The 24,417-nt window shown below is 38.0% G+C and overlaps 1 protein-coding gene across 7 annotated transcripts in view; it reads left to right on the top strand.

The window, feature by feature from the left end:
- Window positions 1–14,508, top strand: part of ATXN3 (ataxin 3) — a 29,787-nt gene extending 15,279 nt beyond the window's left edge. For 4 of the 7 annotated variants that reach the window (XM_057730487.1, XM_057730486.1, XM_057730488.1 and 1 more), the window contains 5 exons: window positions 2,416–2,548; window positions 2,897–3,063; window positions 4,417–4,513; window positions 10,033–10,142; window positions 14,167–14,508. In XM_057730487.1, the coding sequence (XP_057586470.1) occupies window positions 2,416–2,548; window positions 2,897–3,063; window positions 4,417–4,513; window positions 10,033–10,142; window positions 14,167–14,261 (602 nt within the window). In that variant the 3' untranslated portion in view covers window positions 14,262–14,508. Of the gene's footprint in view, window positions 1–72; window positions 154–2,415; window positions 2,549–2,896; window positions 3,064–4,416; window positions 4,514–5,407; window positions 5,462–10,032; window positions 10,143–14,166 lie in introns of those variants that run through there. The other 3 variants (XR_009053080.1, XM_057730491.1, XM_057730490.1) reach the window with 3 other exon arrangements.
- The last annotated feature ends 9,909 nt before the right edge of the window (window positions 14,509–24,417 follow it).

Genomic DNA, 24,417 nt, shown 5'->3' with positions numbered 1-24,417 from the left:
TGCCTAGCCCATTATTTCATTAAAGACTGTGAAATGGTGATATTAGATTCCTGTCATTCCTTCATTTATTAGTTGGAGGACTTCTGTGCAAACAAACTTTCCCTCGTCAGCTATTTGGTTATCCTGAAGTACAGTTCATATAGAAAAAGCAGGGTAAGTATTTCTTTCCTTTTATCAGTTTTTTAAATGAGTGGGTTTCATAGTATCCTTCCTGCAAGGGTAACAAATTGGTTTGTTTCTGAAGTATCATCGTAAACTAATCCATTAAAACCATAGTTCATATAGTTTAGTCCATTGAAATTATTATTCATATTTATACTCAAAATTGTCCCATCTTGGATGAGTGGGAACCTTTTGAATTTGATTCCCAAGCTTCTGAAATGACCACTCCAGACTTTCGAAGCCCTTCTTTCTGATATAATAAGAATTTTCAGTCTTATCTTGTATATTTCCTGCCCTTTTAGTAGTGGTGGTTAGAGATCACAGTCTGGGCACTGGCGAGCTTATTACTACTAGGTTGGTTGTCATGTACTTCTCTCCAGTTTACATGTAGGATCACAGCATTGTAACTTCTTTGGTTTTATATACTTGTATCTCTTTTCTTTTATGCCTAAACCCTTTGTTCCTAAGTATATCCTCCCTTCTGGAAGTACTGTCTCCACTAGGCTTCCAGGCCACTGTGCTTATGTCACTGGCTGCTGCATTCAGATTCCTTTTGTGGATCTTACTCTTTTCAATCTCTAATGAAGTGACCCAGAGTTCAGTCCTTAGACAACTTCTTGACTGTGTTCTGTCCCATTATTTTAAATATCATCTCTAAGTAGAGTCTATCTACCAGCAATTTCTTAGATTTTTGTCTTCTGCCTAGACATCTACTCTGAACACCGAACTCCTAACTTTGACATCTCCGCTCAGAAGTCCAGAAAACATTTCGAACTGGACATGTCTACAAAAGACTCATTTTTTTCCTCCCCATACATGCTATCTCTCAGGTTTTCCATTTTAGTAAGACCAACTCTTGCACGCTGGTTCCTGTATGTTATGTTGATAAGGCAGCCTGGAGTACTCTTTTTCGAGTGTGATGCACGTTATGGCAGCCTTCACTCTTCAGCCCTTCAGTGCCTTCCTAACACACTTAGAATGAAATCTGACCTTGAATAAAACCCAAGATCTTCACAGTGTCACTTCTGTAAGGCAGTTTCTACCCTTCCTGGTGGTCTCCATGGAATAGCATGGTGGCCCGACATAGTTTATTCTAGAATCCAGAAACAGTCTTGCTGGCATAAAACACGTTAAACTGTCTGAACTCTGAGCATGCTTGTCCTTGTGAAAAGCAAATGTTAAGTGTATTATGATTTACTCTTTTGAGTTTTTCCGTTAACAGTCCTTTTCATCTTTGTTCATTTGTTTCATAATCTGTTAATGCTCACAGAGAATATCCATAACAAGCACCAAAGTTGAAGAAAATTTATGGTATAAAAACTTAAATTGAGGGAATTCCCTGGTGGTCCAGTGGTTAGGACTCTGCGCTTGCAATGCAGGGGGCACAGGTTTGATCCCTGGTCAGGGCCCTAAGTTCCTGGATGCCATGTGGTATGGCCAAAAATAAGAAATGAAAATTGATTAGAATGACTTAGGTGTAACCTACCGTTATTCAGCTATTGTGTGGCGTATCCAGCTGGGAGTAACCATGGCTTTCTAGAATCGTATGTATAAAAAATTATACTGGGCCAGTATGATTTTTTCAAAATATGAGCCACATCTTCAGCACCTAGATTAGATTTTGGGTATTAGCTTTCCAGCCTCTGTTTTCAGTTTGGAGGGATGTGTGTGTCCAGGGCAGGGACAGGGGCAGCTATTCCCACAGATGACTCATTTTACCCGTATTACACACTATTACACACATTCTCTGACTGTGTCCTCAGACAGCCCTCTGAGGAAGGTACAGTATAATCTGTTTAACAGTTGAAGAAACCAAGACACAGATGGGTAAAGTGACTTACCAGAGGCCAGGCAGCTAGGAGGTAGAAGGGCTAGGGGATTAAAACCCAGGCTGTCTGATTCTGGATTCCTTGCCCTTCCTCTCTCCTTTCCTTACCTATCTGTTATCATGTAGTGAGTAGCCTACTTGGTCAAGCACTGTTTTAGTAGATCCCTTTACAGATTTGATTACTTCTCATAGTCACTCTGTGAGATGGCTACTTCAATTTGACAGGTGAAGAAAGTTAGGCTCAGATTAAGTAATTTGTCCTAGATCACCCCACTAGTAAGTGTAAGAATCGTTATTTGAACCAAGGTTTTCCTCACTCCTCAGTTTGTGTTCTTCCTACTGTTCTGTGCTGCCTCTCTATCATTTTGAATGAATTTTGAATCACTTGCTGGCTGTTTTAGTTTATTTTTGCCTTTTTTTTTTAGGTTATTCTATATTTGTTGTTAAGGGTGACCTGCCAGACTGCGAAGCTGACCAGCTCCTGCAGATGATCAGGGTCCAACAGATGCATCGACCAAAACTTATTGGAGAAGAATTAGCACAACTCAAAGAACAGAGGTAAAATGGAGCTGCAGTATGGAATATATGATAGTGTTTCATTACAAGCATTAAATTTTCATGCTTACATTGAGGATGTGGTCCTTTTAGTGTTGGTGATGTTTTTTAGACCTTTATGTTTTAGTGAAGTTCATTGGTTTAACCTTGGATCAACTCTTTGAATTATTTAGCATACTAACTTATAGCTTAGATTCACATCACAATACAACCTTTATCTTATTAGACCTTATCTGCCAGAAAATATGTAAGTTCTGACTCACGTAAAAAGCTTTGGTTTATAAGTGTCTCTATGTTATATCTAAAATAGAAGAGTGGTCTGCAGTTATTATTAGTGCTTTTATTCTTTAGAGTCCAGAAAACAGATCTAGAACGCGTCTTAGAAGCAAATGATGGTTCAGGAATGTTAGATGAAGATGAGGAGGATTTGCAGAGGGCTCTGGCACTAAGTCGGCAAGAAATCGACATGGAAGATGAAGAAGCAGATCTCCGCAGGGCCATTCAGCTCAGTATGCAAGGTATGGGCATTCTGATGCGAACTTTATTTGTTGTTGAAGAATTGATTCAGATCATCTGGAAGTGAACGTACTGTTGGTAGAAGTGGACAGTCACTGCAGAAGCAATAGCTATGCACAATCAGTTCTTGTTTTTTAGATTTCTTTTAATACAAATAACTCTTTATGACTTGTGTTATGTTGGGACTAGTTATATTTTTATTTCTGTTTGTTCCATTTGCTTATAGTACTGTGCTAACACAATAGTAAACTGAGGTTAACCACTGTGAGGTTAATCATCTAGGCCCTTACCCAGACCCGCTGTTTTAAAAATGTATGCTAGTGGACACGAAGGAAGGCCTGGACAGAGAATACAAACTGATATTATGAAACTCTAACACTTAATGGCTGTGCAACTTACAGCTTAAGCCCACTTTGGTGGGCCCATTTTTTTAGTGATATAAGCCCATCAGCTGAGAGTGAAGATGCATCCCCCAGGGAATCCAAGCTGAGGGAATGTCTGGGACGTTGCTCAAAGGGGCTTACTTAAAAGTGTGAGGGGTTTTCTTTTCTTTTTCTTTTTCTTTTTTTTTTTGGTAGTTTTGTTTTTATCTAATTAACGTGAATTTGCCTTCTACTTTCTAATGAAATTACTCATCAATTGACTTCCTTAAATATCTAAATAAAATTGAGTTTCTGTATACGTGAAGATTATCCTTTTTGTGCTGTATTTTATCCTGAACTCTCATGCCTCCTGTCACGCCTCTGAGTACTCCGTATGGTGTGCAGGCCAGTTTTGGATTAGTTACTAGAGCCGTGCTAGATTAGCCCAGTAAAGGACAGACACCAGCTTTAATAGATTTAGATATTTTTGTGTACTTCACTCTTCTTTCCACTTTATTTCACAATTTGTGCAGAATCTCTGATTGGTGCACTAATTAAGAACATGGAAATATACTTAAGTTGTTGTCATACCCAAATGTTTGAGGGCAGAGGAATACAGAGCATAGGTTTGTTTTATGGTCATCCACTGCAAGTTGCTTCTAGGAATTCTATGCCTTTGAAAATGTAGATTCATTTCTAATAAGTAAAGACTGCAGTGTTATTTCTCCTACCAAGTTGGTCGTTGGGCTTACCTCCTCACATCCACTACATCACAGATGAGTAACAGAGTTGGTTGAAGTGGACACAGGTTAGATTTGAACTGTCTTATTCAGATTTTCCCTGAGACTTTCAGAGCCTTTCTTATATTTACAGAATGGTACAGAATATTTTTGAGAATAAAACTTGTCAGAAGCTCCTTCACATAAGTATAAACATGTCATTGCTTGAATTGGTAAATGAAATTGGTTCTTGTTCTATTTTATTTGTTTTCAGGTACTTCCAGAAATATATGTCAAGATATTCCACAGCCTTCAGGTACACATCTTACTTCAGAAGAGCTGCGAAAGAGAAGAGAAGCCTACTTTGAAAAGTAAAGTAGTTGGTACAATATTAAAATTGCATATTTAATATTTACCTTGGCTATTTTGTCTGTTTGTAAACATATGGCTTTGACTTAAACCATTTATTTTATTTAGGATTCTCTCCTTTTTTAAAATACTGGTTACTGCCTGACCCTATGAACATTTGAATGTATTTTTCTTTTAATGTATAGCTAATAAACTGTGAAATCAAATATAGTTTTAGGGGAAAACTTTGCCCCGGTACTAATTAAATTTACATGAAATAGGGTGAAGGAAACCCTGTAAAATTTCAGTCGTTAAAAGGAAAATGGAATTGGGTCAAGGCAAGAACAAAGCCTAATGATCCTTTAAATGTACTTCTTGGTTGCCTGACCAACCCTGCAGAAAGTTTTCCTGTCACTTAATAGGAAAAACAGCATTTGTGGTAGAGGAACACACCCCCAAAGAGAGGTGGTGGTTGATTGCTCTGCTCATTGTCACAGTAGCAGGTAGCACAGGCCCATCAGCATCAGGGACGTGAGGGTAACCATAAACCTGAATCAACAGCTCCTAAAACCTAACTTTGTGCCCAGCTTTGTAAGTGCTCTCAAAATAGAAAGGATAAAATTATCCTTTCCAGTAACTGTCATTCACAAGATCACGAGATCTTTGATAGATATTCAGATCCTCTGATCCCAGAGCAGAAAGCAAAGGCCAGTGGCTGAGTCTGGCCTATTATTTACTATATTTCATGCATTCTAAGATGCACATATTTTCACACTTCAACATCTCTGCAATTCAGAAGACTCTTACACATTCTAGTTGGTAGTACTTTAGTAGTATCTACAATGTTGGAGCATTTTACATTTGATGGTATGATGAAGATAATATTTACCTTGTTTTCTGTTTGTTTTTTTTTTAAGTCACAACTCAGAAGTATATGAAGGAAAGTTCTGATCAACTGACATCCTCTTAATGTGAGATATTTCTAGTCTTTATTCAGTGATAGATTAATGGATTTAATTATGTATAAAATCTCAAAATAGTGCTTATTAGTGCTTGTCACTCCCTTTTAAATTTTAAAATTAACTTTTAATTTTTTAATTATGATAAACTTCAAGTTTATATAAAAGTAGAGAAATCAGCATAAGGGACCCATATTGATCTGTTGCCCAGATTTAACAAATATCAGCACATGGGCCATCTTGTTTTCCTTTGCCCCCATCCTCCCATGCTTTCTACTCTTCCACCCCCAGAGTGGGATTATTTTGTAATAAATTTAAATCATAATATTTCATCTGTACTAATTTTCATGTGTGTCTCTAAAATATGTTTTATTTTAATATAGTCAAATGCTCTTGTCACACAATAATGGAATAATTACTACATGATAGTTATTAATGGTAGTTCTATAATGTCATCAACTAGTTAGTGCTAAAAATAGCTTTAAATTAGATAAAAAATAATATTTTGGAAAATTTATTTTAAGAGATATCTCAATTAAAAAAAAAAACTTCTACCTTCAGTAACGGTTGTTAGTGTTTTGTCAGTAATATACTTCTAGTCACACAAATGCACATATGTTGATATCAGTTAGACCCATTTTCCCATGATAGTAAGTATTCTTTCTCATAGGCTCTGTTATACTTCATAAAATGAATGTATGTATCACAATTTATGAACCTTTTGATTTTTGCTATTATAATTAATAATGCAGTGAACAATCCTTGTGTTGACTTTATGCTTCAAATCTCTCATCATTTCTTCTAATTATTCTGAGAATGCCACATTACTAAGTTAAAGGATGTGAACATTTTTAAGGCCTTGGTACAGATTTCTAAACTGCTCTCCAGAACAGTTTCCAAGTGATACTTCTACCATGCCTTTTTCAGACTTCAATTTTTTCCAGAATAAAATGGTCCAGACATACTTTACAGAGAAACTATAAAATTCACAAGTACATCTAAGAAAAGGAAAACATCTTTAAAGTATAAAAACAAATCTCTCTTTTATTAAAAAAAAAGCTTAGATTTTTTGGATTAAGAATATTTATTCCAATTCCAGTAAATTAAACTTTTTGTGGTTCAAAGGATAATGCAATAACATTCCATAATGACTAAGTAAGTTATAACAAGCACAGTGCCAGCTATAACCAATGCAGATGTTTTATTCAATGTTGCACTCTTTTTGAAATGTTTGAGTCTTCTTTCTGATTGGGGGTGGTTGATTGGGTAAGCAAGTACAGTGATGGTTTCCAGCTTCAGCTTACTGTCCTCTGCCTCCTGGTTTGACCTTGAAAATACTGGTGGGAACCTGAGTAGAACTAGAGAAATTTTTACACAGTTACTTGTTCCTGAGAAGAGTTAAGAGCTAACTTTTTGGGGTTTCTTTTTAACTTTGGCTAGCATTCAGAATCTTGGAGGACTCATAAGTGAAGGAGCTGAGAAACTAATTTTTGCCTTTCACTGGAATTCCTGAGCACTAAACCTGGATTGGTCCTTGTCTCAATAGCTTCTGTTTTGGAGAACTTGGCTCTAAGGTTATGGAGCCATTTCTTTCCTCTGATCCTTCCCACACTTCCCCTGGTGCTAATTTGTTATTCACTGAAATTTATAGGTTTGTTGTTTCTTTTTTCCTGTTGAATATTTGAAGCTTCACACTTACTGTAGTAGCCGCAGTGTTCATGCATTAAGCGTGAAAATGCTGTTGAAAGCCTACCTGTTACAAATTCATAGTTTATGAGTAAGAGTTTTTAACTGATATTTTTGTAGCCATGATATTTTTTCCAAGTGGTAATCTCCAAATCCGTGGTACCCATCATAAAACCCCAAGCAAAACTCTACTACATCAGCTGTCATTGCAAGAAACCTTAACTCACATGTTATGAGCATCAAATGAGACAATGTGTGGAAAATCTGTTCTGTAAACTGTGAAGTAGCCTACAGATATATGTTACTGTTATTAATGCTTTCTCCTGGTGTAGCTCTGAAATGATACAGATTCTTTCTTTCTGTCACTAACAAAGTGTTTCCCAACAAGGAGGGAAACAAATGTTGTTTTCATAGCCATGAATTGCTATGATTTTTTGATCACTTAATATTTGAACTGTGACTTCAGTGGGCTGGCATAGTTTATCAGTGTCCAGTTTAACAAACAGAAACTACTTAGAGATGTTTTAAGCAGGAAAATATTTAATACAGAAATTAAGGGCTTTCACAATCTTAGGAAGAGCTAGAGGGGCACTCTATAGGCCAGGCTTCCAGAACACCACAGGCCAACATGCTGGAAGAGCTGCATTGCTGCCCCATTTGGACGATGGGGAATCAGGATATTGAGTTTAAGAACATACTGCTTTAGCTGTGATTCTAGAATCAGGAAGCAGCCATCACAGTTGCTTAGATGTGAGAACCTGAAGTCTGGCCCCCACTACAACTGCCAGGAAGCAGAATGCTGGAACTGGCATTTCCATGGCTTTACTTGCCAGTAGAGAACAACCATAGTGACAGGAAGATGGCTGTGCCTCATCTGCCTTGTAAACCTCATGCAAATGTTTTAGTTGGTAACAGGAATCCTAGCTGTAAAACATTCTAAGACATATAGTTTTGAGTGTCCCAGCCTCTGTCATACTGAAGGCACGTTAGAAGGCACAGTGGGAAGGGATGCTGATTTGCTACTTGAACATGTTCCATCTTACAGTGTCATCACATACGAGAGGCATCAAAATTGTTTCAGTGTTGGCAGTTGATTTACTTCTCACTTTAAAGTAGTATAAAGATTATCCCTCTAAAGTCGCTGTCTCACCTATCACTCCCTTGCATTCTGACATACTTTCTTGAATGGAGGGGGAGGAGGGCATGGAGAGGATGTGCCAGGAATTCCTCTCCTCACGGCCTTTCTCGTGCCACGTTCCGGAATCAGGGTATGTTAGTGGGAGCCCACTGCCTATGTGTCCCTCGTTAGCCATGCTCACCAGTCATAAACCCATGCAGACGTCAGTGTCTGGCTCAAAGGCCAGCAAGGAGAAACTGCTGGTCCCGTGGCTGAATTTGCTTTGTTGCTCATATTTAAAACACAAGATTAGAGGGACCCTAGAAAAAAATGTGCTATTCTATTCATGTTACTGGTCATTTTAAAATTCTGCTTCCTTTAAAAATCCTTTTATGCATTTTTTGAAAGCTGTAGCTTCTTGCTTAGTTTGTCAGCTGTTTAGAAGTTTTGGTTTTTAAATTTTTAACATACACGTACGTGTGTGTGTATATATATATATATGAAATAATTTTAAATTTATGTAAAAGCAGAAATAGTTTACAGAGCTCCTTATACTCTCCACCCAGATTCCCCAGTTGTTGATATTTCTGAATCGCTTGAGAATAACTTGCAGACACAATTTCCCACTATATCTCTCAGTACTTCAGTGTATGTTTTCTAAGTACATGGACATTCTACATATTTATTATACATCATAACTATCATGTTTAAATGTTTTAATATTAGAATTTTTATGACATTGATTTTCCTTTTGAAAAAAAATACAGGGAGAATTTACTTTAACGCAACAGGTATTACTGAAACTTGATAATTCAGGTTAAATAGTTGTTTTCATTTCTTTCACCCAAGTATTTGGTGACAGGCACAATTTTAGGCACTGGGGAAACAAACAGGATAAGCTTTGTGCTCTTGTTAGTTGACACTCTGAAAAGGGAGACAGGCAGAAGAATATCAGATGGTGATAAGTTTATGCTGAATATTAAAATGGAGTGGTGAGAGCATGAGAATGCCAGGTGGCTGCTTTGGGTGGGGTGGTAGGAAGGGGATCTCTGAGGAGATATTGAAGCCCAGATCTGAACGACAGGAAGGAGCCAGCCATGGAAAGATCGTGTTAACTCACATGGTACTTTGAGATGCTTTGTCTTCTCAAAGGTACTTATTTTCAGTGACTTCCAATAATATTAGGGAACTGTAAACCAACACATTTGCATAAAAATAGCTACCAGTGACTCCTCTTGTACAGTGCGTTATTTGTGTGCTGAAAATACCTATTAATTTGTCTGATAAATTTAAATTTTCTGTCTAGGTTTCCTAGGGTCAGCACTGTGATGCTTTTCAGTAATTTCTATCAGACCGATTGCTCTTTTTTTTTGAATTGAAGTATACTTGATTTACAGTGTTGTGTTAACTTCAGGTGTACAGCAAAGTGATTGCATTATGGATATATATGTTCTTTTCCAGATTCTTTTCCATCGTAGAATACTACAAGATATTGAGTATAGTTCCCTGTGCTATCCAGTAGGACCTTTTTTGTATATTTTATATATAGTAGTGTGTATCTGTTAATCCCGGCCTCCTGATCTACCTGCCTCCCCTTTCCTCTTTGGTAACCATGAGTTTGTTTCCTATCAGACCGATTGCTCTTGCCTCCTTTTGTGGCGTTCATGCCAGTGACTCTTGTTTTGCGGAACCATTTATTTTCCGCGTGAATATTTTTTCTCCTGGCACATTTATTCTTAGGTTTTGTTTTTTAAACGTAGAATCACTCTTGATGTTTCAGGCAGCAGCAGCAGCAGCAAGAGCAGCAGCAGCAGCAGGATCCACCAGGACAGCTCACGCATCCGTGTGAAAAGCCGACCGCAAGTTCAGGAGCACTTGACAGTGACCTAGGTACGCCTCTCTGACCGTATATCACATTTGTTACCCGCACGCTCTGACACCCAGACTCCATGTGATTTTTGGCTTTATATACTTTTTTTCTCCTTGCTTGCATTGTATTGAAACTCTTGAATGAATTTGTAATCTACTAAACTATCTTGGATTAAGGGGCAGGCTGACTCCTTAATGTGTACTTAAGTGCCCTTGAAGCACTCAATGAATGTTTTGCTTTAAAATTATAAGCAGAACTTACAACTTCACAGTCACTAGTACATTCTCCAAAAGTTTCTCAGAGATAATGAATATTAATAGGTGGAAAATAAGTTCATTTTACCACTTGGGAAACTGAAAACACCTGAGGGTGGTCTAAATTACAACAAAGAAGTCTAGAGTTACTTCTCAGGCCTTGGTTTAATAATAGGTCTTAAACTTTGGCCAATTATTGGTGGTAGAAATTGAGTGAAAAAGAAACTACACGACAAAGAACTTCTAAGTAGAATATGTAAAGAACCCTCAAAACTAAAATAAGAAAACAACTTGAAAAGATGGGTAGAGGATTTGAACAGGCACTTCACCAAATATATACATGACAAATAGCACATGAAAATATGCTCAACATCACTAGTCGTTAGGAAAATGCAAATTAGACCCACAATGAGATACCATCACACACCTACAAGAGTGGCTTAGTGAAAAAATTAAATTGAGAATACCAAACGCGGGCAAGAATCAGAGCAACTGGGACTGACTCTCATACATTGTTATTAGGAACATAAAATGGTACAGCAGCTTTGGAAGACAGTTTAGTATTTTCTTATAAATTTAAATGTACAGTTAACCATGTGATCCAGTAGTCCCATTCCTAGGTATATAACCAAGAGAAAAGAAAATTTAGGTTCACACAAAGACTTGTATATGAATGCGTATAGCATCTTTGTTCATAATAGCCCCAAACTGGAAACTGCTTAAATGTTGTCCTTCAGCTGGTGAATAGACACACAAACTTTGCTACATCCCAACAATGGACTACTGTTAGCAATAAAAAGGAATGAACTGGTACTTCTTCCTACTTATTCTGCTAAGTATAGCTCAGAACCCTGGACATTTGTATAAAACAAATATAAGAAGAATCTGAAAGGTACAAAGAAGGCAGACTGGCTGGGAAGCTCAGGACCAGAGGAAGACATAGTGGTCAGTATCCTGGATCTTCTTTCTGCCCCCAAGAAAAGCTTGCTCTGTGGAGCCAAAAGGGACTACTTGGCAAGACAAAAACTTCTAAATAATGAACATAGTCGAGCCAGCCTGGACCAGGTAAATAAACTGGTCCTACTGCCACCCTGCCCCATTGGCAAAGGCCAGGTAACGTAGTGAGGCACATCTCCCCCTTCTCCTGGCCAGATTGGTGTCAGAAAAAGTCAAGTGGGGAGCTGGGATTTTCTTTTCCTTCGGGAGACGATGAGGCCCCCTTTCCCATGGTGTCAGTGGTCCTAGGGAGCCTAGACTTAACACCGGGCCATAAAGAGGCATCCTGGCTTCTCACCTGGGTGATGTCAAAAGAAATCTCATGGAGAATCAGGACCGTCACTGATTTAATAAGGCCACCCTCAACAGGGTCAGTGAGAAGCAGTAATGAGGCATTCCCACCCCTCCCAGTCAGGGAGGTGTCAGTGGGAAGCTGGAACTCCCACAGGTGTTCAGCAGGAGTGGTCACACACACCCTCCCCCATCTGGCAGCCTCAGGGCAGCACCCCGTTCCTGCCACTGGTACTCGTGTCAGAGGAGGCCTGCTGAAAGAGGAGGTTGAAATAAGATTCACATCCTTGTAACATAATACCCAAAATATCCAGGATTCACTCAAAAATCACTTGTCATATCAAGAGCCTGGAAAATTTCAACTTGAATGAGAAAAGACAATCAGTAGACACCATCACCAAAATGGCACTGATGTTAGAATTATCTGACAAGAATTCTAAATTAGCAACCGTCATAAAACGCTGCAGTGAGCAATGATGAACGTGCTTGAAACAAATGCAAAAAATAGAAGGCCTTAGGAAAGGAAGAAAAGATGTAAAGAAAAACTAAATGAAAGTTTTAGAACTGAAAGGTAACAATAGCTGATTGAAATGCAGTGGACAGACCCAGCAGGTAGATGGAAGGACAGAGGAGAAAATCAGTGTGAACTTGAAGACACAGCAGTAGATGTTACCCATTCTGAGCAACAAAGAGAATTAGACTGGAAAAAATTAACAGAGCCTGAGACCTGTGGGGAAGATCTAACATTTGTGCCATGGGAGTTCCAGAAAAAGATGAGAAAGCGGGTATAGCTGAAAAAGTATTTAAAGAAATAATGGCTGGAAATCCCCCAAATTTGGCAAAAGATATCAACCTACAGATTCTAGAAGCTGAGTGAACCTCAAACAGAATAAACCCAAAGAAATCCATGCCAAGACACATCATTGTCTAACTTCTGAAAACTGAAGACGAAAAAAAAAATCTTAAAACCAGCTAGAAACACCTTGCCTACAGCAGTTTGCATGACAGCAGATTTCTCATTTGAAATCGTGGAGGTCAGAAGGAAGTGACACCCATTTTTCAAGTGCTAAAAGAAAAGTCTTAACCCAGAATTCATGAAAATTTTCTTCAGGAATGAAGGGGAAAATAATGGCTAAAGGAAGTCCTCTAAACAGAAATGATGAAGTAATTTTGAAACCTCAAGAAGGAAAAAAGAACAGTAGAAAGAATAAAAATATGGGTAAACACAATAGGCTTTCCTCTCCTTTTCAGTTTTCTGAATTACATTTGACTGAAGGAAGAATTATGACATTGATCTGGCCTTTCGTGTAAAATCCAGGAAGTACTTAAGGCATTTATAAACAGGGGAAGGTAAAGGGAGGTAAGATACGTAACTTTCATTTGAACTGGTATAGCCACTCTGGAAAATAATTTGGTAATTTCTATAGAAACTGAACATACACTGACCATGCAACTGGCAGTTATATTCCCATTTAATCCCAAAGAAATGAAAACTTTCATCCACGCAAAAACCTGTGTGCAAATGCTCATAGCAGCTTTATTTGTCGTGACCAGAAACTGGAAAAAAGCAAATATCCTGCAGTGGGTGAAGGGTTAAACAAGGTGTGGTACAGCCACACCATGGATACTACTCAGGATTAAAAAGAAACCAGCTGTGGATACCTACAACACCTTGGATGCATCTCAAGGGCATTATGCTGAATGCAAAAAAAAAAAATCTCAGAAGATCTCATACTGTATGATTTTATGTGTGTAACATTCTAAAAATGACAGATTTATAGAGATGGAAAGAAATTAGTGGTTGCCTGCAGTTGGGGGGTGAGGGGAAGAGAAGTGGGTGTGAATAAAAAGGGATGGTAGAAGGGAGATCTTGATGTTACCATAATAGTCCTCTGTCTTGATTGTGGTGGTGGTGGTTACACAAATCCACACATATGACAAAATACCATAGAACTTTGCACAACATTGTACCAGTGTCAATATTCAGATTTAGGTTTGAGCTGTAGTTAAGTAAGATTTAATTATTAGGTGAAATTTAGCCAGAGTGTACACAGGACCTCTCTGGACTATCTTTGTACCGTCCTGTGAGTAAATAATTATTTCTCAAAACAAACTTTTGTTTGAGAGATGCTGTACTCAAAGGCTGTATACGTAATGCATGATAACGTTTGTGTTGACATGCAGGAAAAGGCAGAACTTTAGGGCAGAGAGCATATCAGTGGTGGCCTAGACTTAGGGCTTGGGGATTGAACACCGAGGGGCAGCGTGCGGGGATATTTTTAGTCAGTGGAATGGTTCTGTATCTGGGTGGTGATGATGGTTCTACCACTCTTATGTATTTGTCAAAACTATAAAACTATAAGAGAGTGAATTTGACTGTATGTAAACTTTCAAAATCAACCAAGGAAACTATAGGAGTCAAACAGTTTCTAAGAGCTTACCTTTGGATGACTTTGGAAATTTTCCAGAAACTTCTAAGAAATATGTGTTTTATCCCCAACAGGTGATGCTGTGAGTGAGGAAGACATGCTTCAGGCAGCTGTGACCATGTCTTTAGAAACTGTTAGAAGTAATTTCAAAACAGAAGGAAAAAAATAATATCTTTCACAAATCATTTAGATATTCAGTCTTTCCAATATTGTCCTGTGTGATCACAGCATAGGGTCCATTTTGGTAATGTGTCAAAGAGAACAATTTTCAACAGAGGAAATAAGACTTAGGTGGTTTACAAACAAAAAGATGAGAGGGTGGAAAAATCCATCGGTTGTAGGACTAAATAATGATCCTCCAAACATTAGCCAAAGAGGCATTCAGCAATTAAAGAAATTTAAAATAGTTTTCTAAATGTTCTTTTTTCTTTTTTGAGTGTGCAATATCTAACATGTCTAAAATTAGGGCATTTTTCTTGGGTCTTTTTGCAGGCCAACTAATTATAACTAGCTCTTGCCACAGAACTTTTCCCATACATTTTATCATCTTTCCCTCCCTTCTGCATAGGGAATTTGGCTCACTTTCTTCATCTAATACTTGCTCTTACTTCTCTTTAACCAAATTAACCTGTTAGGACAGTGTCTCTCCTCTGTGTTGATAATAGTAACGGTTCCAGAAGGATAAACTGTGTTGTGCACTTGGGTGTTTTCTCTTATTTTCTCTGATCACAATTTCTCTGCTATGTACATGGTTTTCATTACTTTCTACAACTCTTTTGAAAGATGGTAATGTTTCTTGAGCTTTTGCTTTTTAAGCACTCTAAGATGGGATCATTATTTCGTGATTCTGGTGCATTCCTAAACTCTGAAATCAGCCCTGCACAAGTATTTGAGAATAAATGAGAATTTTGTTAATGTGTGAGTACATCCTTTCCCAGATGCTTTGTGAATGTCTTCTCAGTTGTGTCAGAACTTTACAGGTTTGCTGTAACCCTCTTCCCTGCACCTGGTTATTTCCTTTTCTTTTCCAATTGAGAAAAATAGGAGAAGCATAATGTGCAAGTTTCCTTCTGTTGCAAAACAACATACAATGCCCACCATGAATGTATGATAGATAAACTGCAGCCTTCAGTTTTAGTAGCGGTTTCATTTTATTTTTCCTCTTGTGACTGGAGCTGTCTGTTCTGTTTACAGTTGAGTCATGAAGTGTAGATGTCTGCTTCTGCTGTACATCTTTTAGTAGGTATAGCTTGCTGGAGATAACAATCTAGAATAGGAAAATAATTTACCAACAAAACTGCGTTTAAATTTATACTGTGATCTGACACTTGCATCATGTTTAAATAGCTTAGAATTACAGGTCACAGTACTTAATGGGTCTGTAAATAAAAAAGTCTTTAGTTTTGATAAACATTCTTTAATTGGGATGCAGAGTTTCTTGCTGGGTCAATGCAGTGGGATGATTTTGGTGAAAAGTAACCATGTCTCTCTGAAATGAGCCTTTTAAATTCTGTCACCTACTCCCATCCCCTCATTCTCCATCCCCTTTTGAAGCCCTTTTGAATGTTGAATTGTTCATAAGCTAAAATTTAAGAAGAAATTTCAGCTGACAACTTAGAAAATTAAAGTATGATATGTTGCCATACCCTGATGTATGGCTACACACATTTTATCAGGGAAAATTTTTTGATGTAGGATTTATTGCTAAGTGAAAAGAGATGAAAAATGCCTTTTATTTATGATTATGAAATAACTTTTTCTTGGATAGAGGCAGATTTCTTTTATAGTCATTATTTTGTGCCAAGTAAGTTTTCTGAAGTTTCCCTTATGTAAAATTAGATGGTTTTATTTTAAAACCTAAAGTTTTCTTTTGATGATTGAAAATGTTTCAGAAGAATTACAAAACCTTAGAACTGCAAGGGATATTGGAGTTTGGTACTGCTCTCTAAGATTTACAAACCAAAGTATTTTAAAACTGGACATTTCTGTATTTATCCCAAGTATGCTAGTCATATTTTCCATGGACATTTGGCCTGTATCTTTCCCTATTAAAAAATTAGGTTAAACTTTTCATACATATGAATTGATGAGCTACCTAATATAAAAACGAGAAAACGAATATGCATTTAAAAGTTTTAACCTTAAGAGTTTATAAAGTTCTTATATTACACACCCTTGTTAAAGCACTTAAAGTAATGTGGCATGTTGACCTTCATTTGTTAGGGATTTTTTTTAAAGCAGGGCTGAGCACACACTGGATATATTTGAATGTGTTTGTTAAGTTGTGAAATTGTTACATTTGGCAGGCAGATTCAGAATCACTAGTGAACTGCCATCTTGTGTGGATTGGTGTAAATTTAATTGAATATTTAGATTCCATTTAATTGATTGGCCAGTATGAAAAGATGCCAATGCTCATAACCACAGTAGGAAAATTTTAAAGTTACACAAAGCTATAGTTCACCCATCAGAAAGTGCTGTTTACTTTAAACCACCTGCAAGTCAGGAACAATGAATTCACAATAACTGTCCTGCTAAGAACTTTATTTATATAAAGATTTCCATTCTGTTTTACCAATTGGGAACACCTTAATGTTTAATATTTAAACTATTGGTATCATTTTTCTAATGTATAATTTGTATTACCAGGATAAAATACGTACCATGGCAATGCTAGTGTTATAAGTAAAGTTTAAATAAGCTTTGGAAATAACACTTTCATACTTATAGCTGTCATGGATTTAATAAGTAGTTATTTATGTTTTAAAAATTCAGGGTAGTTAACATCTAAACCATCAATATACATTTTTACAGTAATTAACATGAATATTTCAGTAATGTAAATTGTTGGAAAAGGTTGCTGCAGGTAAACTGTATTTCAGCTCTAACATCTTGGCCAAATAATTTACAATTCACAGAATATTTAAAGAGGTGCTTTTTTTCTATAAAACTTAATTTTTCTTAATTAAGACTTTATTCATGCCAAAGTTAATGAGGAAAAACTCAAAACTAGTTGAAGATCATTATAGGCAAAACTACCCATAGTTTACGTCTACATTGTTTCATTTAATATTAAGTCAAATAAAGTAAATTTTATGCCAATAAGAGCCTAAGTCACACTTTTAATGTCTGCATGTTTGATACTGTTTTGAAATAGTATCATGCTAGTGCCAACATTTACTGAATGTCTTAAAATTGGCCCGTTGGACCTGTACAAATTCAAAACAGATTGATTCTCACTGCATAAGCAAAATATAATGATAATAATTGAAATAGCCTAGGTTGAAAATAAATCTTGATGTTTTAAATTCTTAAGGGGACTTAATTATTAATATTGATAGCTTCCTATTAAAAACTTTATCTGCAATTGGGTAGGCCTATGGCCACTACTTCCAAGGTAAATTGTTTGTTGCAGCTGGGCCCTAACAAGTATGGAGATGTTACAGATGTGATCTTAATTAAGAAAAATCAGATTGGATTAAGTAGTTTCAGCAGTATAAGTAGTTTTCCATATTTTCAAAATAAAAACTTTGCTTCATTTCTGGTCCATTTATAACCAGCATCTTTTGCTAAAGAGATGACCTGACTTGTCTTTTAAAGTCTTATACATGAAATATTTTTGTTCCATCTTGCTTTCATGGATGAAAAGATGGTTGACATGGTTAATTCTTGAATTTTGATCTTTTTTTTTAATTTGAAGAAAACCTCTGCTATTTTAATTTTTTTGCAAAATTGTCTGGCATTTTAAGAATTAATGCTAGTAACCACTTCTAAATTTATAGCAATTGGCATGTTTACAATAGTGTATCAATAAATATTTTAAGACTATGGCTTCATAGACAAGGAGTGGGAAGCATTAGTGAAATATATGTGGAAATTCCTGGTTCATTTAGGAAGCACTTCACTTGTATCCTTCATAGTTCAATGGTGAATGTTTTCAGGAATATTTTTTAGTATTTTTTTTTAAGAGGAAAACATACATTTGAATGTGATTAATTTCTACAACACTGGACTACTAGGAATAACTTTTTAAAAATTACTGTTCTGTACAAATAAACTTTGCAATTCAATTACAAAAAAACATCTGAAATAAAAAGCAGTCTTTTGGCCATGACACAAGTGCACTGTGGCAGTGCCATTTGCTCAGGACCCAACTCTGCAGCCCTTCTGTGTGTGCTCCTCTGTCTGAATTGTTTTGCCGTTAATACACACACAGGCCTTCCTGTCTGGTCCTTAGAAAAGCCGGGCTTCCAAAGCACTGTTGAACACTGAGGATACGGTTGTTAATGTGGATGTTCGATGAGTTGTATTTTAAATATCAAAGATTATTAAATAAAGATAATGTTTGCTTTTTTACATCTGTTTTTATTTGTGTTTATTGTTAACTCATAGCTTTGCATTCAGAGGGTCGTTGGAGCATCTGCATCACTGAGAGCTTTGCAGAAATGCAGAGTTTCAGGCTGCACTCCCACCTACTGGATCAGAACCTGCATTTTTAACAAGCTCCCCAGGGGATTCACATGCAGAGTGAATTTGAGAAGCATTGTTTTATGGATGTGGTGATGAATGAAGCAGCCAGCGGGGCCCAGTGATATCTCTGTTCCAACTAACTGCTGCCAGAGGGCCCGTTGTTACTGGATCCTCTGATCTTTTCTAAGAAAGGCTAAGAATCCCATATTTTTATTTGAAATCTGATTTTAAAATGTTGGCTCAATTGTTCTGTTTTGTTTTGTTTTTAACCCTGAAAGCCAAACAAAGCACATTAGTAACAGTTTTTAAGAGTGCTGTTTTCCCTCATTTCATCTAACTCTAGACACCAGACTCTAACAGTCCACCTGGACTCATTGAGGGTTATAGAATCCTCAGGTTTTATAATGAGGGTTGTATATCCATTTGAGCCTTAATTAGGGTTGGGCACAAATTTTGAAACAAAAATTTCAAATTGATCACATGCATCTTTTGAGCATAACTTCATAGTTCAGTCCTCAGAAGGACCACTCCATTGAATTTGGATGCCGCCAAATGGCTCCGATCTCATCATCACCACCTGTGGGCCCTATGAAAAATACAAGTTGATTTGAATGCCCATTGTAGTCTCAGCTAAGGACTTTTATAAAGGTTAGGCAAATTTTGGGTTGTCCTTATCCTGAAGACTTGCATATTTTAGGATCCTTTTAACCATTTTGTGTCTGCATCGCCAATGCTCATTGTTTAATTTTATAGGTAACTTGGGTCCAGCTGACCTCTTCAGGCAGTACTCTTGACATTTCCCCTTTTTACACTGTGGTCCTAGCAGGCCTCCTAATAGGTCTTCAAAGAAGCCAAGTTCTTTCTCACCCCCAGGCACTCTAACACTCTGTTGCCCCTTTGCCTTTGCCCCTTGGATATCCGTGTCCCTAAAGGTCATTGGTCACCCCCTGCTATGAGGACTTTCTCTTTCAACTGAACTACCACTCTTTGCTGGACCTTGTTCTCTCAAGATTGTTCTAGTTCTCCCTGGGTCAGGAACCCCAACAGCCTTTTGTGTCACCAGCCACAAGAGAAAAACAATTCCTTATCATTCATTCACTTACTCAGCAAGGCCTGTGTGGATTCACCATGTGCCTGGCATTGTTCTGGGTTCTTGGAACGGAGCCATGAATAAGATACTCTGCTCTGCTGGTGCATGCATTCTGATTGGCCATTAGGCAGAGGAAATATCAGAATTACTGAGCATGACTTCATAACATGTTAAGAGCTATGCTTGTTCTGTGAGACAGGGAGCCAAAACAGGATGATGGGATAGTATGTGACTGGGAAGGAGTGCTGCTTCAGGCTGGGTTCAGGGATGGCCTTTGCAGAGGTCCCTCTCAGACACCTGGGAAATGAGGAGGCAGCCATGCGTAGGTGTGGTGCCACTATACCTGCCTGAGGAAACAGCAAGCACAGTGACTCTGATGTGGGGGCGGATGCTTGGCTCAGAAGAGCAGAGAAGGCTGGAGAGACTAGCAGGTAATGAACAAAAGCTGGAATTGGAATATAGGCAAAATCTTATCATGTACAGTTTTATAAAGATAAGTTTGCACTGTATTTATGTTTTATTACACCAAATGATCTGGCTCCACTTTCTAGAATATTCTCTCCTCTAGACTATCCCAAGCCTTTTAAAAAAAAAACTTTTAATATGCCCATTAACTACATCTTCTACCAAAGAGCATTACATGCCAGTGTTCTCCTTAAGCAACCCCCAAAACTAAATTTTTAACACTAAAGGTATATTGCTTAACCTACCTCAGATCGGAATTTTAGGCAAGGCTCCCACTTCCCACTCTTACGTTTTGTTCTCCTTCCTGTTATATTTATGCAATATTTTTCATCACTATCAGAAACTACAATTCAATTTTGAAAACTTAGTATCGTATTGATATTTTGCTTGTCAGTCCACATCATCAATTGTAGTGATTAATATCTGAGTAGCTCCCTTTGGTCTTTCTCAGCTGCTTCTAGTCTAGGACATCATCGTATCACGTATACGCACATGCTGTAACATCTTACCTGTTCACTTGGCCTTTGGCCCCTCTGTTTTTGAAACCAGCCTTCCCCAAGCTGTTTAGCCTTGTCACTCCAATTACCTTTAAGTGAACTTTCATTACTGTCAACGTGTTATTATAGGGAATGATAATGTGTAAATATTGGAAAGGATGATGCCTAATTATTTGCTGATGTGATTGTACACCTAGAGAACACAAGGAAATTAACTGAAAAGCTAGAGGAACTAACGAAGGAGGTCAGTAAGTCAAGGAAAAACCAGTAGTTTGTTCGTATACCAGCAATAACCTGGTAGACAATAAGACGCAAAAGTACCAAGTTCAACAATGTCTAATCCTTGGAGCACCAGACGGGTCATAAGCTCCAAGCAAAGGTGAGTGGAATGGCCCTTGTCTCAGCCCCAAGCCACACATTGTCACAGAGGCCCCAAGCAGCTCTGCTGGTACCCAGAGTCCTGCTGAGTCTCTCAGAAAATAGTTCAAGGCTTCTCTGGTGGTGCAGTGGTTAAGAATCAACCTGCCAATGCAGGGAACACGGGTTCGAGCCCTGGGATGGGAAGATCCCACATGCCACGGAGCAACTAAGCCCGTGCGCCGCAAGTACTGAGCCTGCACTCTAGAGCCTGTGAGCCACAACTACTGAGCCCACGTGCTGCAACTACTGAACCCCGCGTGCCTAGAGCCTAGAGCCCGTGCTCTGCAACAAGAGAAGCCACTGGAATGAGAAACCCCTGTGCCACAGCGAAGAGTAGCTCCTGGTCGCCACAACTAGAGAAAGCCCGGGAGCAGCAATGAAGACCCAATACAGCCAAAAATAAAATAAATAAAGTAAATAATAAATCTTAAAAAAAAAAAAAAGAAAATAGTTCAGTTGGGTTCTGGTATTCACCCCTCTAAAGTGGTTCAAATCCAGTGCTAAAGGCCAGGAAGGGAGCTGATCCCACACCTTTCATGCTTTCCTGTCTTCTCCAAATAAGATACATTTTCTCCAAAAGCTGTGTTTCTGTTCTGCATAGGGGCAGCTCTGTCTCCAACACTGAAAACATACTCAGGCCCAAGGCAGGTTTAGCTTTTTTGAACAATCATCTCCATCCTCTCCTAGGGGCTTCCTGTTAATTGCAGAGGATTACTGTGTGATTCCACTTACATGAGGTGCTTAGACTGGTCAAATCCATAGAGACAGGAACTAGAATGGTGGTTGCTGGGGCTGGGTAGAGCAGGGAATAGGAGTTGTTATTTAATGGATACAGAGTTTCAGTTTAGGAAGGTGAAAAAAGTTCTGGAGATGGATGGTGATTGTGAAACAATGTGCATGTACTTAATGCCACTGAACTATACTTAAAAACAGTAAATTTTGTGTATATTTTATCACAATAAAAAATACATAGAACTAATCACTGTATTTACTCCCCTTCCAAAATCCCACCTAAATGAAAGTAAAGAAAAAAATATAAACTCATAAGTACAGAGACCAGCAGAAGAGATGAATTCGTGGGATTAGATTTGATCGTTATAGAAAAACCTAATATAACAGTGACTTTACATGCTACAAGCTTTTTTCTCTCTCATCTTCAGGAAATGTAGAGGTTGCCAATCCAGAGCTGATAGGGCATCACACAGAGTCAGGAATCTGCTTTCTGTATTCTTGCTTTACATACATGGCTTCCATTGCTAATATCAACTCATGGATCTAAGACAGCTTCTGTGGTGCCCATGATTACATCTGCATTCCAGCAATCAGAGAGCAAAAGGAGGGTGGGAAAAGGCCATGTGCCCTTTCTTTAAGGTTACCTCCTTGAAGTTGCACACACCACTTCCACTTATATGACATGGATCAGAACTGAATCGCACGGCCACTCTTAGCTACAAGGTGGCTTTCATTCTGGGTGGTCATGAGTCTTAGCTTGAGCACCCTAGAGGCAGACCCTGAGATAAGTGAAAACTATTTTTAAAAAAGTGCTCCCAGGAAGAAATGGAACAGGTGTAGGGGAATGGGAAAGTGAGATAAGAAAAGGAAGCCAAGCAAGGGTGTAACAGTAAACAGAGCCTCAACCCTGCAGACAGGTCCAGAGGCAGTATAGGCACATCTTAGAGATGTCCCACCGTGGGCAGGGCAGTTGTATCATTTTAAAATGGTACTGAACAAGATTGTGTTTCAGCTCTCTTGGGCATAGGCAATGTGGACTCTGGCAGCCTGTAGGCAGTCCTCTGCCAAAGAAATGGGTGCTGACTTTTGGGAGTAAAAGCATCCCAGGAACATGTGTGCATGAAAATGGTAAAGGGATGACGGGATCAGAAGGGGCACTAGTATCTTTTACTGTACTATTTGTCCAGGTAATAAGTGAGGGTTCAATTACTGTGCACAAAGGGGAGAACAGACTTTGGGGAATGATTAACAGTCACTACCAGTTGAGGCAATAGCAGAAGACAGATGTGAACTTTCCTTTGGAAGATGGAAAGTTGATACACGAATGAGCAGAACTGCAGAAGCTGCATACTAAGTATTAAAGAGAAGGACGTCCAACAGTACACAGGACATGAAGCAACAAGTATCATGGAAGGTGGGGGTGAGATGTGGACTGAAATCAGGAGGATTGACTAAAAATATCTGAAAAACAGCCGGTTCCCTAGAGAGGGGACATTCATCAATAAAAAATATTTCAATAATTTGCAGAACAAAAGACGTTTTTAAAAGGGTTTGTTGAGTGCCCAGCATAACGGTGAAACAACAAACCAACCCACCCCAAGGCACATCATTATTAATTTTAGAGCACCAGAGATAAAAGGAAGAGCCTACAAGCTTCCAGAAAGAAAAACAAGGCCCAGAGACTAGGTCAGAGGAGAGCGGAGCAGGGAAACACAGGACTCTGGGTAGGAAGGACTGAGTCTAAGCAAATAATAGAATTCTTGATGCCTTCTTGAAAATAGAATTAGGAGCACGTTTTACAATTTTGTTGCTAAGTTTTAGAAGGATTAGTGATTCTGTAATAACAGAAAATTGTGCAAATCTAAAAGATGGAACCTTCTGTTCAGGAAGAACAGAGGTTGAAAAATAAAGGAAATGTAATCTTAGTATATACCACGTGGCTCAGCAATGAATAACACTTACATAGTCCTATAAGGTAAACTTTAATTAGTGATGTTACCAATAATTATGATATCACTCTGTTGGGAGCTCAGAAGGAAGAGAAATAGAGGCATGTGGTAATACAAGTGCTAAATCTTTTAGTTTCCGTAATAAAGAGTAGGTGAATAATGTCTAAAATTAATGAGAAATGGCAATCAGAAGCATAATATTTAGAAATTCAGAGGGAAAGATCACATGAATATTTTAAATTCTACTTTAAAAAATGGCTTTTGTCTTCACATTTGCATAAATAAACTCATTTGGATGGTTTCTTCAGAACAAAGGAACTGTTCTCCTTAGAGAAGTATTGATGATGCTGCCTCTTGAGACATGGAAACCACTTTGCAGTTGATAGTATTTTTTTGGTTAGCTTTTTAAAAAAATCTTCTGTTGAGGTTACAAAAATCCTGAGTTCAGAATTTCAGCTGGGCAGCCTAGACCCCACCAGGTGGAGCCATTCAGGTTCACGGGATCTGTCCAATGTGTTCAGTTTGATATTGCTGGGCTAATTCTGCGACTCATTAAGTGATGATGAACACCCTTATTAACCACAGGGATTTCTGGTAGGAAAAGGAAGAGGTGTCTTCAGCCCGAACTTCATCAAACTTGTATGTCTTTTAACTTTTTATTATAAAAAATTCCAAACGTATGAAAAGTAAAAGACTAGTAAA

This window comes from Hippopotamus amphibius, chromosome 4 (assembly GCF_030028045.1).
Source record: "Hippopotamus amphibius kiboko isolate mHipAmp2 chromosome 4, mHipAmp2.hap2, whole genome shotgun sequence".
Lineage (NCBI taxonomy): Eukaryota > Metazoa > Chordata > Mammalia > Artiodactyla > Hippopotamidae > Hippopotamus > Hippopotamus amphibius.
This window is presented reverse-complemented; position numbering and strand designations above follow the sequence as displayed.